This window comes from Brienomyrus brachyistius, chromosome 9 (genome assembly GCF_023856365.1).
Source record: "Brienomyrus brachyistius isolate T26 chromosome 9, BBRACH_0.4, whole genome shotgun sequence".
NCBI lineage: Eukaryota > Metazoa > Chordata > Actinopteri > Osteoglossiformes > Mormyridae > Brienomyrus > Brienomyrus brachyistius.
Window position 1 is genome coordinate 28828182 of NC_064541.1, and position 16839 is coordinate 28845020.

Consider the following 16839-nt stretch of genomic DNA (forward strand, 5'->3'; position numbering starts at 1 on the left):
CACTTTGCTTCCCTAACCGTAATTACTCTGTAGCTGGAAAACCAACAAACATGTACCTATTGTATTATTCATATAGGCAGGGTGTTGCTAATGATTTGGGCCCCGTCAAAGCATATATTTAAAACATTTTTACCACTTGGGCCACTGTCACTCAGGAATCATCCTAACTCTCTCTCTCTACCCCCTTTATGACATCCCTACATATATGAAACTGGGATTCTGTGCGCCTTTCAGTAATGGTGGGTAACCATTTACCCCCGAGACTTCATTCAACAACATACACAAATACAGGACAGAACAGTATTAATAGTTTAAAGCTTTTAATATTCGGTAGTGACCATTTTCAGCTAAACAGAGAAACCGCTGTCAATTGCTAAAATTCAATGAAGTGTCTTAAAAAAACTATACAACAGTAACATAAAATAGAACAGGTATGTTTATATCCCATTTCTCATAGTGTTGTTCAATCATACACGAATATTTTGAGCTTAAAAACAACAACCTAATACTTTTATTATATTTCAAATATTTTAAACGATAGGAAGACAAGATATACACGACAGTCAGTTTAATCTACAGGATAAATCTATACAGCAGAGGACTTGGGTCTCTATTGGGCCACGAGCGATATGGGATAAAACAAAAACTACAAACATGTTCCTGCCGAAAGGGATTCCCTGTCAGCCATCGCAGTGATGCGTCACTGTAGTGGTTCTCTCCTACAGAGAGCTGTACAACCCTGACTTTTTCCAAATTAAGGTGCCATGTTCTATCCCCCCGTTGTTAAATCTGGTTTGTCAGTCTGGTTTTTAAACTGCTGAAAGGGATTTGTGGTAGGTCCATTAAAAACACAAAATGGCATTAAAATTATTGGCCAGTTGGGATACCTATGGCTGTCACAGCACTGGACAGGTGGTACACAATGACCGTACGCTATTTTAAGACTGGAAATTAAACCATGGCAAACAAAAAATAAATACATTTAAAAAAAACACTACTTCAGGTTTTTCTCCTATGGCAAGGGACTGTCTGTTGACGTCACCTCAGCCCAACTCCCCAAATTGGAGGGGGGGGGGACATCACCCTGGCTCCCTCACCACAAAAAAAGTCCTCATTTCAGAAGAGATCGTACATTAGGAGGAAGGAAAAAAAAAACAACAAAAGAACCTTGTGCATCTTACCGAAATGTTCATTATAACTTTCCAGGTTAATAGTCTAAGAAAAATTACAGTAATCTATACACACACACACACCCACACACCCACACACACACACACACACAAATTCACAATTTTTCCAGAATGCCATCACTCTTTCCGGAGCCACTTGCTTCAGGAGTCTCTCTCTTCATTGTCATTTTGTTTTCACTTCATCTCGGTCAGTATCTTGCAGCTCTTATTGTAATAATTTTCATCTTCAATATTAACTACTGTTATGATTATTATTCCTTAGTTTAGTTTCCTGATGAAGAAGGAAAGAGAAATCAAATGTTCCGTAAAAAATGAAGGAAAAAGGCCACCCGAATGTTCTCCAGAGGAAAGGGGAGGGCGGACTTGTGGCCTATAGGGGCCTTAGCGCCCCTGGGGAGGGGGGCTGAACAACACAGACAGCCTCTAAACCTCTCCCTCCTGCAACCTCTGCCCTCTTGGCACTATGGCTCCCCCCGAAGTCCACGGAGAAGTACTGCAAGCACGCAGGCGCTTAATCCTGCGTGTGGCTGCAGTGGTTGTGAGCAGCTATGGGAGGAGGGCTTCTCTTGCCGTGTTCCTGATGAGCAGTACTGTACATTCAGAATGATAAAGGCAGTCCATTCTGGGAGCATGAGGCCTAGGGGCCCGGCCAGGCTCTCTCATTCTTTAAGTGCTTCGTCTTCCAGTTGCTGGAGTCTAAGGCCGGTGAAATCTGTAAATGCAAAGAGAAGAAACACACTAAGACTGCTTTATTAAAAAAAGGGAAAAGAAGAAACAAAAATAGTGACACGTATTTAAAGGGGGGGGTGTCCCAGATTCATAAGAACAGGACTGCAGAGAGCCGGAGAGCAGAGAGAGAGGACACACCTCGTGTAGATCCTGCTCTCTTCATGGACCTCCATCTCAGAGCTCTTGAATTCATTCAGCTCCTTACGAATCGCGGCCTAAATTTGCAGGTGAGGGTAAGGAAGAAAAGGCAAGTTAACTCCAGAAATTATCCCCATTACTTCAGCAACCCATGCCATGCATCTAATAAACTCACTGAAATAAACTCATAGTCACATGAAAGCATGACAGTGACACCACTGATATACACTAAATACTTAAACTTCTATTTTATAAAACATCAGACCATAGGAAGTGATATGGCATAATAATATAGGCGTTTTAAGCATGAGAAAATATTCACATAATCTTGCACATTACTTATTAACATTGTCTTAAGAAAATTTCTCTGCGAAGGGCCGCCTTTACTTTGTCAGCAGGAGTGAGCTTGGTCCACGGCTTGTCGGCACGCCGGTCGTAGTCCTGGGCGTTAGTGACTTCCACATACTCATGGAACCTAAGGATTTTCCGGGCCTGGAGCTCAGCTACTGTTGGCCTTTGACTTAGCTGGGGGGGGGGGGGGGGGAGTGTGCAGGTGGTCATAGGCATGTTTTAGCAAGTAGCCAGTAAGGGGCGCAGTAGCTAAAGAACCGTCAGAGAAACAAATCCAACTCACAGGCAGTGAGATTTAATACTTGAAAAAAACATTGATTTTCAAATTTCTGCAGTTATGATCAGCAAAAATGAAGTATGACTTTTACCCTTATGAGACAAACACGTAAAATTTGGTCTGCAAATGAGCCAAACAGGATCTTTGGAAATTATCGTTATGTGGCTGCCAGTTATTCAAAGTTGGGTTTCCTGTATCTCTTATGATACCCTGCACTCCCTGGTAATATTCAGCACAACTATGCTATGCACCTTATCAGAAAGCTGATTTAAGGAGAACCAGCTCAGTGAGCAGGTCAGCAGGAACTGAAAATCAGGACAATGCAAATGAACAAGGCAACGGTGGACAGAGCCATACGCAGAGCGCATGTCCTTACCTTCCTGGTGAGCCTTCGTTTGATCTCCCGCACCTCAGCCTGCCTGTCTGCCTCGTTCTTGGCTGAAAAAGGGAGGGAAATGTGCTCACAATGGGGCCTTTCACTTACAGCCGGTTATAACACTCCTCTCAACTCAGCACAGTTTTTTACGTGGCTTGACTCTATTGCTAGGTTTGCAGTATTACATGTTAAAAAGCTAGTACAAACATAACAGCCAGATTTTATTTTCAGATGTCAGCATCCAGCTGTCATTGTCCTTTGCGAACGCTCTTAAATGGTAACTGGATCCTGCCTCTGAATGACCAGAGATTTGGGGTAAGGAGGGAGGCCTGGTAAAAAGGGATAGATGCTAGGAAATGAGTGTGAGGTGGAGAGGCGTAGGGCCCCAGGAAGGTTAGAGTGCAAACTAGAATGAGAACTTAAAGGAAGAAGTATATGGAAGCTGCAGGAAATAGGAGGACTGACGCTGTAGGATATTCCTCTGCTCCAGCTCCTCCGCGGTGGGTCTCTGGCTCAGACGCCTGCGGGAGACAGGAGAAGCATTCATCAGCCACAGGCACCGGGACCCTGGGGTCATGAAGAGCACATCATCCTCTGTCTGCCTCAGTCACCCTCACAGCACTGCCTTACTCACAACGCTTCAAGGAGGGGAGAGGAAACAGACAGAGAGACAGAGGGCAGACACAACCAGAGAGAGAGAGACAGACGAGTCAGACTGACTGAGACAAATAAAGAAAGAGTGATCTACAGAAATAAACACAGCGGGAGACAGACAATTGAGAGAGACAGACCAACACAGAGAAAGATAAAGGGCAAACACAGCCAGAGAGGCAATGAGAGAAAGACAGACCATTCATTCATTGACTAGCCTCACCACAAATCTAATATTACCCTCTTAACAGACAAGCCCTTCTGATTTTCACTCATACACAGACGGGTTTACTGACTGACTAAAGGCCTTATTTGCACTTGAGCTAAGACTGTGCATGCCTGTTGGCCCTGTGTGAAGAGTGTAAAAGGGCAGACATGTCTCTGTGTGCGTCTGACAGTCACACAACGTGATGACGCACGGACAGGCATGTGCGCAGGCCCCACGTACCGGGTGAGCGCCGTGCCGATCTGCGTGCGGATCTCCTCCCACTGCTCCCGGTTCTGCCACGTCACCGTCGCCTGCTCCTCCCTGGCCTGCCGGTCTGGAGCCGAGGGCCGGCTGCTGAGCTTCAGAGCCAGAGTGTCCTTCCTCTTCACACGGCTAGCCAGTGCACCTGGGTGAGAGACACAGGCAGCGTATCACCGCGGTGACAGAGCTCATGGTGGCTTCACGGGGATGTCCTGTCTGCTTCCTAGGACTTACCGGACATTCCCTGCTCCCCTGACAGTCTACCTGTGCTACTCCTAACAGCGTCTGTAACACTGCTTGTATTAATTTAATTCAAAGGATTAAATATAGTTTATAACACCACCCTAGCTCCCGACCAGCATAACCAGTAGGGAATGACTTATCTACATACTGGGTGGGCTTTCATCCTCCTCTTCCTCGGAGTCGTCGTCTTTGTAAAGCACAGGCCCGTCCGAGTCGCTGTCGTCAGGTGGGTCCTCCTCCTCCACGTCCTCCTCCTCTTCATCCTCTTCCTCCTCCTCGTCCTCCTCACTGCTAGCAGGCCCCTCCATCTCGGGGATGATGCTCACACTCATGTCCCCCACCAAGCAACGTCGGCTCCGTGGTTCCAGCTCCGGCTGCGGGGGCGGGATGTGCTCCGGCGGGGGCAGATCCTCCTCTTCCTCGTCCTCTTCCTCCTCCTCTTCCTCTTCAGAGTAGTCTTCCTCGTTACTGTTAACCAATGAAGGACAAAGGACAATCTCAAATTTACTACAGCGCCCCCTACAGGTCAACATTGAGATTTCACATGGCTTCCTGAAAGAATGAGCAGCGTGCTGTTAATGTCACACACAGGTGATGCCCACCAGCACCTCAGCTGATCATTTTGACATTAACTCGGACAGTGAGAACAAAAATAGGTGCGAGGTGCTGATTGAAATACTCCCAGCAGAACATGATCCAGCAGTATCACACAAGTCACGGGAGAGGAGGGTGCAGAAAAACGACCCCATTTAGCCATATTTAAAAGCATAAAAACATCCAAAGAAATCCACAAAACAGACATGTACTTATAAACATGCTTACAGGAGTAACTTATTCACTTTTAAAAAAATACCAGCAGGGTTACCATGTCTGAACAGGTTACATCACAATTTGCCATGTAAGTCCAGCACAATTATGTTTTAAAAGCTCATATTATTCAGTATATTTGCTTGCTGGAAATATCCCATTTTAATGGTTGAGAAGGTCAAATGCCCCCCCTCCCTCCACTCGTCACAAATGTGCCCCCCACTCGATAATAAAATCGCCACATGCAGGCACACACCAACACCCACACACACACCAACACCCACACACACAAACACACTCCCACGGCAAAGCAGGAATTTTTAATAAACAGAAAATGCAGGCCACTGTTGTGCAGCCCTGGGAGGAAGCAGGGGGGGGGGAGTACTCACAGCTTGAGCGGCTGGATGGTGACAGGCAGGGGGTACCCGCGACCACCCCCCCTCGCCCTGGTATTCCGGTGGGGGCGTCTCGAAGAGTAACGAGTGGGCGCGCTGTGAGCCGTCGGGATTGGGCACAGCAGGCCCGGGGCTGGTCAGCGCTCGCTGGATCATGATGTGCAGGGGCACGGCGGCCTGGCGGCTTGGCTCCGAAGTGGGGCTGGGTGGCTCATACGGGATGGGCTGGGGCAGGGGGTGTGGATACGAGTGCTGGTGGGGCAGCAGGTGGTGGTGGGGGTGGTGAGCCAGGCGAGGAGGGGACGGAGGAACGTGGGTGGGCAGGGGCGGGGATGGTGGCGGCGGAGGCAGCGGGGGTAGCTGGAAGCCCGGCGGGCAGGTGGCGAAGTCCTCCTCAGGCAGCACGCTGGACATGGGGGGATTGGACGACTCCTCCGAATTGCGCTTTGTAACAGGGGTGGTCCTCTTAGGAGGCATGGGCGGGGAAGGCTTAGTCGGGCCCAGAGCAATTGCACCGGTGGCATGGGAGAGCTCAGCTGTGGGAGGAGAAGAGAAAAAAAAACCTGACGCCCCCTGCTGGAACTTCACAGAACCACGTTAAAGGTGAAAGCGTGGCATGAGCCTGCATGCTACCAGCAAGTGCGCACCCTCTGAGCAACACAGAGCAGCATGAGACCAGACAAGCAAGCCAGCGAGAGCGCATCTCCCAAAGTCTGCCAGGGCGGCAGGATCGGCCAGACCACCAGCTTCAGGGAAATGATCGGCTCAGAAAGCGGCAGCGGCAGACAGACGGGAAGGTCACGCTTCAAGGCAGCCACTGCTTAGCAGATGCACAGCTACAAGCAAAGACGCGTTAAGCGGGTTCCTAGAATGCAGGGAAGTGAAAGCGGGAGATGGCATGATGGCGGACAGCAGCACGCTTGGCTTTGATGGGTCCAGACAGGACCGATGGACCCACGTAGATATTTCAGCATAATCAGTACTTTCGTGTCAGAGCAATCAACTAAACGAGGGCACCCCCTCCCCCACGAATCATAACCCCATTCATATATCAGGAGACAGCAGAGCCACGACTGTCATAGGAAACCCTATGAAACGCTAGTAAAATGCTGCATCAACATCACCAATGGGGCGAGTTGCAGGCATGCCGCGTGGTTAGCATGCCATGTGGTTAGCATGCCATGATCCAGTGGGACTGGCGGCTCGGCATGCAGCATTTAAATCGGGCGCGTTTCCTCAGCTCCCTCCGTTCCATTCGGAGATCAAGGGCTGCTGGAGGTTAAGGGTTAGTCCAAATAGTCCAAGGCGGAATGAGGCATGCGATGACAACATGTAGCAGAGCCCCTCCCCCACGAAGGTGGGCGGTGCCAGTTTGAGGGGGGGCTCAGCTTTACCTGAGCGGGGGGCTCCAGCCCGTCGGCACAGGTAGACGGGCAGGGACAGGTAGACGTCGTACTCGCCCTCCCGCTTCCAGCAAGACCAGTACAGGGGGAAGTGCGTGTTATCCCCTGTGTGCAGTGCGGAAGGTGGCAGAGATGAGCGTAGACTGCCTGTCCTCCGCTGAGAAACAAGAGCTAAGCCTAACGAGGCCCGGCAGCCATATTGAATTGGTCCCGTCTTCAATTCAACATTTTCACACTGGAGTGCAGTTGCTCATCTGTGACAGCGTACTACGTGTGGGGAAGGCCGCAGTGAGCTTACGGAGCGACCCCCGGCATCGTGCAGTCACCCTCTTGGGTGGCTTATGGGTACAGCAGCGTAATGTGTACAAAACCTCCACATGTAAAGCAAAAGATGTACCAGCAGGGGCAGAAGGGTCTCAAAAAGCATCGAAACTGCTTTTTAAATCACCCTGCAATAGCAAAGAGCGCTCACTACCCACCAATTTATACAGCGGCTTCAGGTTTATATAGGGCCAGAGATTCTCCTCAAAGCCAAAGCGGTGAGCACACTACATCCCTGTAAATCCTGTGTGCCAGATGTCACATTACCATTTTACCTCTGTATTGCACAAATAGTTGCCTTATTAACGCACGAGGTTTTAGACACTTTCTTTACACTTCTTAAAAATTAAGCAAGCTTTATTTTTTCTTATGTATTTTACTCTGGGCTGTAGAATGTGGTCTATGTTTGTCCAGGAGGGCGCAGTGAGGCATCCAACAATGCCCAAGGAAGCGCCGACATCCACACGCAAAGGCTGCTGGGAACTGCTGAAAGAATGAAAGGGCAGGAAGCTGTGTGCGTGCGTGATCCCTGACCTGCCTCGGGGTGGGAGAGAGTTACCAGCTTCTGATGAGGCACCTGACACTGACATTTTACACCTTACAAATAACAGTAATGTGAATATAAAAGCTAAACATAGTTTACAACCGTGTAATTAGGCAGGATGAAAAAATGCAATAACCTAAAAAAAACAACAACAACATTGATGTGAACAACAGGCCGCCAGGGGGGGCCTCCTGGGCCAGCACTGCCCCCGGAGGACGAGAGAGGGAGGAAGCTCCGTCATGCAACACGCCCGAGTTTGCATGTGGGTTCGAGAGAGAGGGGGAGGGCGGGCACCAACGCCGCACACTGGCACAAAGGGGGTGCAGCTTTGTTTATTTAGAGCGAGCGTCACACATGTTCGACGAACGGCCGCACAAACTCCTTTGGAAGTAGGGATCGGAATCGAGAACCGGTTCCGATTTGGAACCGATTCTTATTGCTGCGAAGAACCGGAATCGCACACCTCCGATTCCTCTAACGATTCACCCGGACTTTTCGTGTTGCGCAGCATGACGTCACACGCCGCGGCTTGAATCCATATGATGGAGCGCAGGAAGCGGTCCAGGGCATGGCTGCATTTCACAAAGAAGGACGACCATTGTGCAGCGTGCAACCAATGCGAAGCCGTTGTCACCTCTAAGGGTGGTAACACTAGTAATATGCTTAAGCATTTAAGGCAGGGGTGGCCAATCTTATCCGCAAAGGGCCGGTGTGTATGTGGGTTTTTGGGATAACCTGTAGGTCAGCTGTTCACACCCAGGTGTGAGGACTCTTCAGCCAATCAGTCCTCTAATTAGTAATTTAATTATGGAGTCGCAGCGAAAACCTGCACACGCCGTGGCCCTTTCTGGGTAAGATCGGCCACCCCTGATCTAAGCTGCCAACACGGCATCACATGTAAAGATTGCCATGTTTTTGCCACTCCGTCTGCAAGTTCCGTCGTCTCCATAGTTGCGGGTAACTTTAACTACGGTGCCTTAACCTACAGGCATGTTTTCTGAAAGAAACGAATTATGTACCTTTGTTTCATTCATTTTAGAAGATGGCATGTAGGGTGGCAACGATACCTCCTCTGAGGCAGCAATCGCGTCATGCCCGGAAAAATGAAACACCGCACTGACGCCTGCTTTCCAGGCAGCGAAGTGTAATGAGGGGAGGGTGAACGAGTGCCAGCGGACTGTGACAAAGTTCGTGGTGAAAAGTTTGCATCCTCTCACCACAGCAGATCAAAAAGCTTTTCTGTAGGTACTGGTAGTGAAATGCTTTCATTAGTTTAGTACGTCAGTACATTGTAAAGCAGATGTGTAATATTAAACTAGGGTTTTGTCCACTTTAGGAGCATTAGTAATGATGGCCTGGTTTTGTGGTAATGTGCCTGTGTGCTTGTTACTACACTGTTATAACAAATGTTTTTAATTTACTGTTTATTTATCTTTCATATCATACTACAGCTAATAAAACAGCTGCTTTTGGTGCTGAAGCTGCACAGGACGACTTAATAAATATGTAGCTAATCAGGTCTAATTACCTGTCCACGAAATTATAGTCAGTGATAAATTAATATTCAATTATTTTACAGTGATTAGGAATTGATAAGGGAATCGATAAAGAACCGGATCGATAAGAAGAATCGATGATGGCACCGGCATCAATGATTTCTTAATGATTCCCATCCCTGTTTGGAAGGACGCAGATTCAGGGCTCCGGGAGAAGCGACACGGGGCCTGGGATAGCAGATTCCCTGGGATGTGTGTAACGCGTCGGCATGGGGCGTCACTCGCCACTTTCATCTCATGTGTCAATTCTGGCTGATATCGCTGGCCAATATTTAAAGCTCATCAATATTCAAAGTTATCAGCACCAGAGCTAAAGACACAACTACTGAAATAATAGAGTTTACAGCATCGCACGATCGGCCATTTTCTGTAGTGGAGGACGAGGGACTTTGCCAGCTCATTCCCTACTTAGAAGAGGTGTCAAAGTACCATACCGTTGCGTGTTTATAATTGATTACTTATTCCGGCCTGCAGATCGATCTTTCAGAGGTTAGCTAGATATCAGTATCAGGGATAAATATATATTAATATGGGTCAGAGTTTCCACATGGGTGCACCACTATCTGCCAGGGTCTCTCTGATCGATTTAACAGTTTTTGAAAGTGACTAATTCCAGCCTCTCGCACATGTATTGTATACATGTATTTATAAGGAACCAAACTGTACCCCCCCATGTCATTCTGTCACATGCAAACTGTGAATTTGGAAGGCACCGGCTCTCAACTAGCTCTCGTTTTTGAGCAAACCTCTCAGAAAAGCACACATTCACAGCCACGGGCTCGAGAATTTAACTCCGTTATTAAATGCTAAATGCAGAAATAATTGTATCAAAAAATGGGGTCTAACTGACAGATCAAAAAGGCAGAGCGACTGAAATAAGGCTGAAGGAAAAAAAAAAAAAACAGGTCATTTGCAGCTTCACAGAAAAGGCTGGCATGCAGGGGGGTGGGTAGCTACCTCAGCACTGAGGCTGTTTTCTGAGCAAACATGTCATCAGTGTCATCAAGAGAAACTTCCAGAGAAAGGGCAAGACTCCCTGCTGTCCCTGGAGGACTAAATTCTTATAAACACTGTGTCCCTGGTACTCAAACATTGAGGTGTGGTTACCAGTAAGATGCATAGCAAGATGCTCCAAGCAAACCCAGTGGCCACGAAGGCCAGTGGGGGAGGGTCCAGTGATTTAAACATCAGTCTGCCAGCAGGGGGCGGCCATTCACTCACCTAGCAGAGTGGGGTTGCTGTTCCGATTGATGGGCTTGGGGGGTGGGATAGGTGGTTGCTTGACAGGTTGGAGGGCAGTACCAGCAGCGGAGGAGGGGGGCGGAGCCACTGAGCCGGGTCCGTGAGTGCCCATGATGCGCACGGGCTTCACAGCAGTGCCGACAGAGGAAGAGGTGGCGGACGAGGAGGAGGACGAGGAGTAAACAAGTCCTGGGACTGAGGGGCCGCTGCTGGCTGTGGGCCGTGGCAGGACATCACTGCCGGGATCCGGGGTGGAGCTCACCAGCCACTTGGGGGGCAGTATGGGCTGTTTGGGGGGCAATGGCTCCCTCAGGGTGTCCCGCGGGGCCTCTGCCTCTGGCGTGCGGCTGCCGTTAGGCTCTGTAGCAAAAAGGTGGCGTGAGAGAAGCAAGCTTTATAGCAACGTCACAAAAACCGTATAATGATAACGAGGAACAGCAAAGGCAGCGCAAGAGAACAAGCATTATATCGTCAGAAAATTTGTATAATAATCACGAGCAACAGCAAAGGTAGCATAAGAAGTGAGCATTACAGTGTCATCATGAAAACCATACAACGATCACGAGGAACAGAGACACTCTTCAGTGACACTGGACACAAATGTCCAATCAGTGAGAGCAGACCCACAGAGAGAGGATCGCCACCCCAGCTGAGCCAATGAGAAGGGGCTCTGATAATGTGACAGAGATAAACAGCCAATCACACGTGATGATTAGTGAGCTCCAGCACTGATGCAACAATGAAGCAATCTTATTGGCTCAAAGTGTCAGCACAAGCATTCAAACAGCAGAGGAAGCGGGGGCCAGGTATGGGGCTCACCTCGTAGTGTGCGGCCCTCTTCTGCAGATGCGTGCCGGGGCAGCGTGGGCCTCCAGTCGGTGTCAGGGCCGGGCCGGCTGCGGCGGCCGTCCTCAGACGGGGCCTTCTGCAAGGCCGGTTTCTTGTCAAGCCGCCGGGCCTCTTCCACCTGCCATAGTGGGCCCACTTTCCGCTCTGCGTCCCCCGGGGTTCGAGCTCGGGGACCTGGAGCTCCCCTGCGCTCCTCAGCCTGGGGCAACCAAGCTGGGTTCGTCCTGTAGTCAGACTCTGAGGAGGAGCGAGCCATTTCCAGGGCCCGGCCACCGCCGCCGATCGGGGCAGTGTGACCATTCTTCAAGTATGGGGGCTTGGGGCCATGACAATTGTCTCCATCTGCAGGGCACACATATGGATGAAGGAGGCAATCCTGCATGCCTCACTGACAGAAAAACAATCTAATGAATCCGTCCATCCATCCATCTTCTCTTAAAATAAAAGGCTAAACAACCCAGTGGGATTATGGGAATGAGCACCATCACAGCCACGCTGTTGGATGCAGGTGCAGTTTACGCTAGTCACCTTCAGAAATGGAAAGAGGGTGTGCCTGTTCCTCTGTGTACCCTGTCTCCTGCTGTTCCCTCCGTCACCCTTAGGGCGTGTCTGATCCTCTGTGTACCCTGCCTCTTGCTGCTCCCTCCGTCACCCTTAGGGTGTGTCTGATCCTCTGTGTACCCTGCCTCTTGCTGCTCCCTCCGTCACCCTTAGGGTGTGTCTGATCCTCTGTGTACCCTGTCTCCTGCTGCTCCCTCCGTCACCCTTAGGGCGTGTCTGATCCTCTGTGTACCCTGCCTCTTGCTGCTCCCTCCGTCACCCTTAGGGCGTGTCTGATCCTCTGTGTACCCTGCCTCCTGCTGCTCCCTCCGTCACCCTTAGGGTGTGCCTGATCCTCTGTGTACCCTGTCTTCTGTTGCTCCCTCCGTCACCCTTAGGGTGTGTCTGATCCTCTGTGTACCCTGTCTCCTGCTGCTCCCTCCGTCACCCTTAGGGCGTGTCTGATCCTCTGTGTACCCTGCCTCTTGCTGCTCCCTCCGTCACCCTTAGGGCGTGTCTGATCCTCTGTGTACCCTGCCTCCTGCTGCTCCCTCCGTCACCCTTAGGGTGTGCCTGATCCTCTGTGTACCCTGTCTTCTGTTGCTCCCTCCGTCACCCTTAGGGCATGTCTGATCCTCTGTGTACCCTGCCTCTTGCTGCTCCCTCCGTCACCCTTAGGGCGTGCCTGATCCTCTGTGTACCCTGCCTCCTGCTGCTCCCTCCGTCACCCTTAGGGCATGTCTGATCCTCTGTGTACCCTGCCTCTTGCTGCTCCCTCCGTCACCCTTAGGGCGTGTCTGATCCTCTGTGTGCCCTGCCTCCTGCTGCTCCCTCCGTCACCCTTAGGGCGTGTCTGATCCTCTGTGTACCCTGCCTCTTGCTGCTCCCTCCGTCACCCTTAGGGCGTGCCTGATCCTGTGTACCCTGCCTCTTGCTGCTCCCTCCGTCACCCTTAGGGCGTGCCTGATCCTCTGTGTACCCTGTCTCCTGTTGCTCCCTCCGTCACCCTTAGGGCATGTCTGATCCTCTGTGTACCCTGCCTCTTGCTGCTCCCTCCGTCACCCTTAGGGCGTGTCTGATCCTCTGTGTACCCTGCCTCTTGCTGCTCCCTCCGTCACCCTTAGGGCGTGCCTGATCCTCTGTGTACCCTGCCACCTGCTGCTCCCTCCGTCACCCTTAGGGTGTGCCTGATCCTCTGTGTAACCTGCCTCCTGGTGTTGCCCACTGCTCTGCACCCCAAAAGTAGATAAGGGCACTACAGTAGAGTAATTCATGCTTAGGCGCCATGAGGTTCAAGCAAATTGCTTAACAGCTACATGTCACCAGATGCTATAGATAGCAGAAGACATCATAGGGCTGGTTCAGCCACACTGAAATCAAGATCCCTCCCCTCCAAAAAAAAAAACTGTGGGCTTCCTCACCGAGATCCAACATCCACTCTCCACATGCAGAATGCCAGTTTTTCCACTTTCTCAAACTCTCTCCTCATAATCATACATGTGCTAGGCCTTTCTTCCGCCTTGCCCCCTCGTCATTCATTCCCCATAGAATCATTCGGACCTTTGTAAGGTATGAGCCATGCTCTTCTGCTGGCACACACAACACAAATGCCCTTCTCAGTGAGTCAGGAGAGTGACCCTTTATATGGTCCCACACAGCAGCAGTAGCACAGCACAAAGAACTTCACAAACGTTTTAGCAGCATGTTCACGCAGCGCTCAGTCTCTTCACGTACCATTGTCCGCGACCTCCTTCAGAACCCCCTTCTCGATCAGCTCCTGCCGTGGCCGCCTCATCGAGATCTTTCTTTCCAGAACTGTTGAAGAACATTTTTGATACGAATCAGTGCTTCTGTGAGCAAACCCGTTACCACCACATAACCGAAAACAATATAAAAGCAAATACGCAACAGCAGATTAGAGAGACCAATAACACCATATACACATCTCTCAGAGGCGACACAGAGAGCATTGTTTCCAAATAATGGAAATATTCAAGGGCTATTTATCTATGGAAACACCACGCAGGTAAAGCTGTAGACTAGCCTGTTGGAAGTAAAAGGCAGAAAGGCAGATTTGTAATCAGTACAATATTATAATATTGCCTGAGACACCCAACAACAGAAGTGCACCCTGCCGTATACCTACTGGAGGAGGTAGAAAAGAACAATCTAGAACTTCGGACATGAAAACACTATCAAAATGGAGAATTTGAGATCCTAGTCAGGTAAAAACAAACACCTTCTGAAGTTTCCTTGAACTTCTCACTGCTTTTCTTCTTCCTCCATTTCCAGGGTTTGAAGATCTTGCCCAAGGTGGAGAACTTGCCCTTGCGCTTGGTGGGAGGAGTGCTGTCTCCAGAGTTGCCCCCCTCGCTCCCTGTCGTGTTGAGCTGGTGGTCGACTTCATCATCTGAGGCTGAGAGGAGAGACATGGTAAAGATCACAGACGGCACAGAGAATCAGCTTTAGGATATTCATCATATCATCCACTATGGGCCAAGCACCTTCGGAGGATGCAGCCGTTAGTAAAACTGCTAAAGTCAACGTAAAATTAGAGCACATCTTGTTCTGAGCACATCTTGTACAATTCACCGTATGAGGAGCAGCAGAATTAGGGCAAACACTTATTTTTAACAGAAACGTACCATTCATTAAAGTGCAAATACAGCCGCTGCACACATGCTAAATATATTGTACCCGACTGGATAATGGAATATTACCTCAGAACCTATTAATTTTAAGCAAAGAACAGGGAAACAGCAGCATGGAAACAACCAAGGAGGGATCTGCTGCCAGTTTAGTGAAACTGGAGCATTTATGAGCAGACTACCTTTGAAGGATATGTAATCCAGAAAGTAACAGTAACAGTATCTATTTACACTATAAAGAAAATAAGACGCAATCAATTGATTTTGTAAAGCAGAATGATGTTCTCACTATTAAGGTACAAGTCATATACTGAGTGTATTTTCCATGGCACTCACATTCCCAGACATCTGTACGTCACGTACAGTCCAGTTCCTTATCGAAACACAATCACTGTTCCTGTTCCAGAACAGGAGGAAAACGCGAGAGCGACGGCCAGGCGAGATAGGCATTTACGACCATCTAGAAGGCATTAGGCCCTAGAGAACCCAAAGGAGAGTTCACACATACATCTATGAGGAACATACATGGCCAACAGCTGCATACTTCCCGATGCAAACACAGCCCTCACTGGCAGTAACCACACAAAACAGTTGAGAATGTTCCTGACAAGCGCCCTTTTCCCCATGGGAATCCCCACCTTATCCTACACTGTACAAGAAAACAGGAACACATGCTGCAGACTCCGCTCTTCCTCTTTTAAACGCAGACTATACTGCACCCGCCCCAGCCTGCTAGAGAAGAGTCTTTCTTCTGAGAAAAAAGATGACCCTCTGACAGAGGCAACCAGAAGGGCTCCATGCTGTTCCGCAAATAAACCTTGGGGGGCCTCTAGCCTTATTTCCGTCGGCTAATCGTGGGGAGCGAGGCCCCGCTCTGTTCCACCTCTAGCTCAGCACTGGAACCACTCAGGAAGAAGACGCGGTGGGAAAAGGGCCACTCTCCGGGGCTGCAGTGACCCAGGAGCCCGACTCTGCATTTCTGCTCCTTGGCACCTGTCATTCCACCTCCCACCCGCCCTTCACACAGATAATCATCTGAGATGGAGGGTAACAAAAAGAATACTGTCACCTGCAGCCCTTGCAACAAACCGCTCACCAGTCTCAGGAACATGCCGGCATCTGCTCACTGCGGGTTGCCGTGACGATTCTCACAAGCTGACGACCCCCCTCCGCTCCCCCGGTCACCAGCGAAACAAAACAAAACCCTAAATGGACCGTTTGCAGGAAACAAAGTCCGGCAGACCGCGGCGGTGTGAAGTGAGCGAGTGTAGCCGTCACACGGAGGAGCCGGAAGCCCGGAGCTGGAGCTCGACCAGAACACTCATCTACCTGAGCTCCACTCAGGCAAGACGCAGTCGCACAGACAGGCAGCCATGGGGGCCCCCGCCCGTCTCGTCCCGTGCCTCTCCTCAGCCTGCACCTCCTTCCTCAGAGAGGAGCGGATCACAAAAACACAGCCTGGACGCAGACGGCCGGCTGCCGGCGATGAGGGGGGGGAAGGACGGCGGTGCTTTCGGTGACGGCAGCCGGCGAGATTTGGAAACAGGTCGCCCAGCAGAGGCAGGACGGCAGAAGCTGGGAGTCCAGCAGGCCTACTGTCAGGATACTGCAGCTCAGAGCTAGCTGACAGGGAGGAGGAGCGGGGATGACGGGGGCAGGGCCTGGGAAACAGCGGAGCACGGCTAATGGGAGAGAGGAAATGGCACCCCACCCTGGGACACACACAAGCACGCACACACACACTCACGCAGGCATGCACAAACGCATGCGCGCGCGCGCACACACACACACACACACACACACACACCTGAAGCAAGGCTCCGCAAAAGTTACTACTTCCAATAACAGGAACATGTTCCAATCTGAAAAGCCAGCACTGTCAGACAACCACAAACAGCCACTCCAATAGCGGAACCCCCTCCCACACACCCCCCAGGGAAAAAGGCTGTGTGAGGCATTATTTCATTTCCTAAGACAGAAAATTCAATTCAATTAATAATGTACATGCACCCACACGAAAAACCTACCAGCCACCAACACAGCAGATAAGGCAGGCAGTTTCACAGCCACCAACATGCTCGCTACCAGACATCATGGGGGGGGGGGGGGG

The 16839-nt window shown here is 50.2% G+C and overlaps 1 protein-coding gene across 1 annotated transcript; it reads right to left on the bottom strand.

Moving 5' to 3' along the window:
- Positions 1-303: 303 nt before the first annotated feature.
- Positions 304-16523, bottom strand: phactr4b (phosphatase and actin regulator 4b). The gene is given in 15 exon segments (XM_049025250.1): positions 304-1902; positions 2058-2134; positions 2445-2582; positions 3062-3123; positions 3527-3582; positions 4161-4326; positions 4573-4892; positions 5621-5658; positions 5660-6162; positions 7021-7134; positions 10672-11052; positions 11512-11883; positions 13816-13896; positions 14321-14497; positions 16059-16523. Coding segments are annotated over 15 exon segments (2547 nt in total). The 5' UTR covers positions 16105-16523; the 3' UTR covers positions 304-1886.
- Positions 16524-16839: the final 316 nt, after the last annotated feature.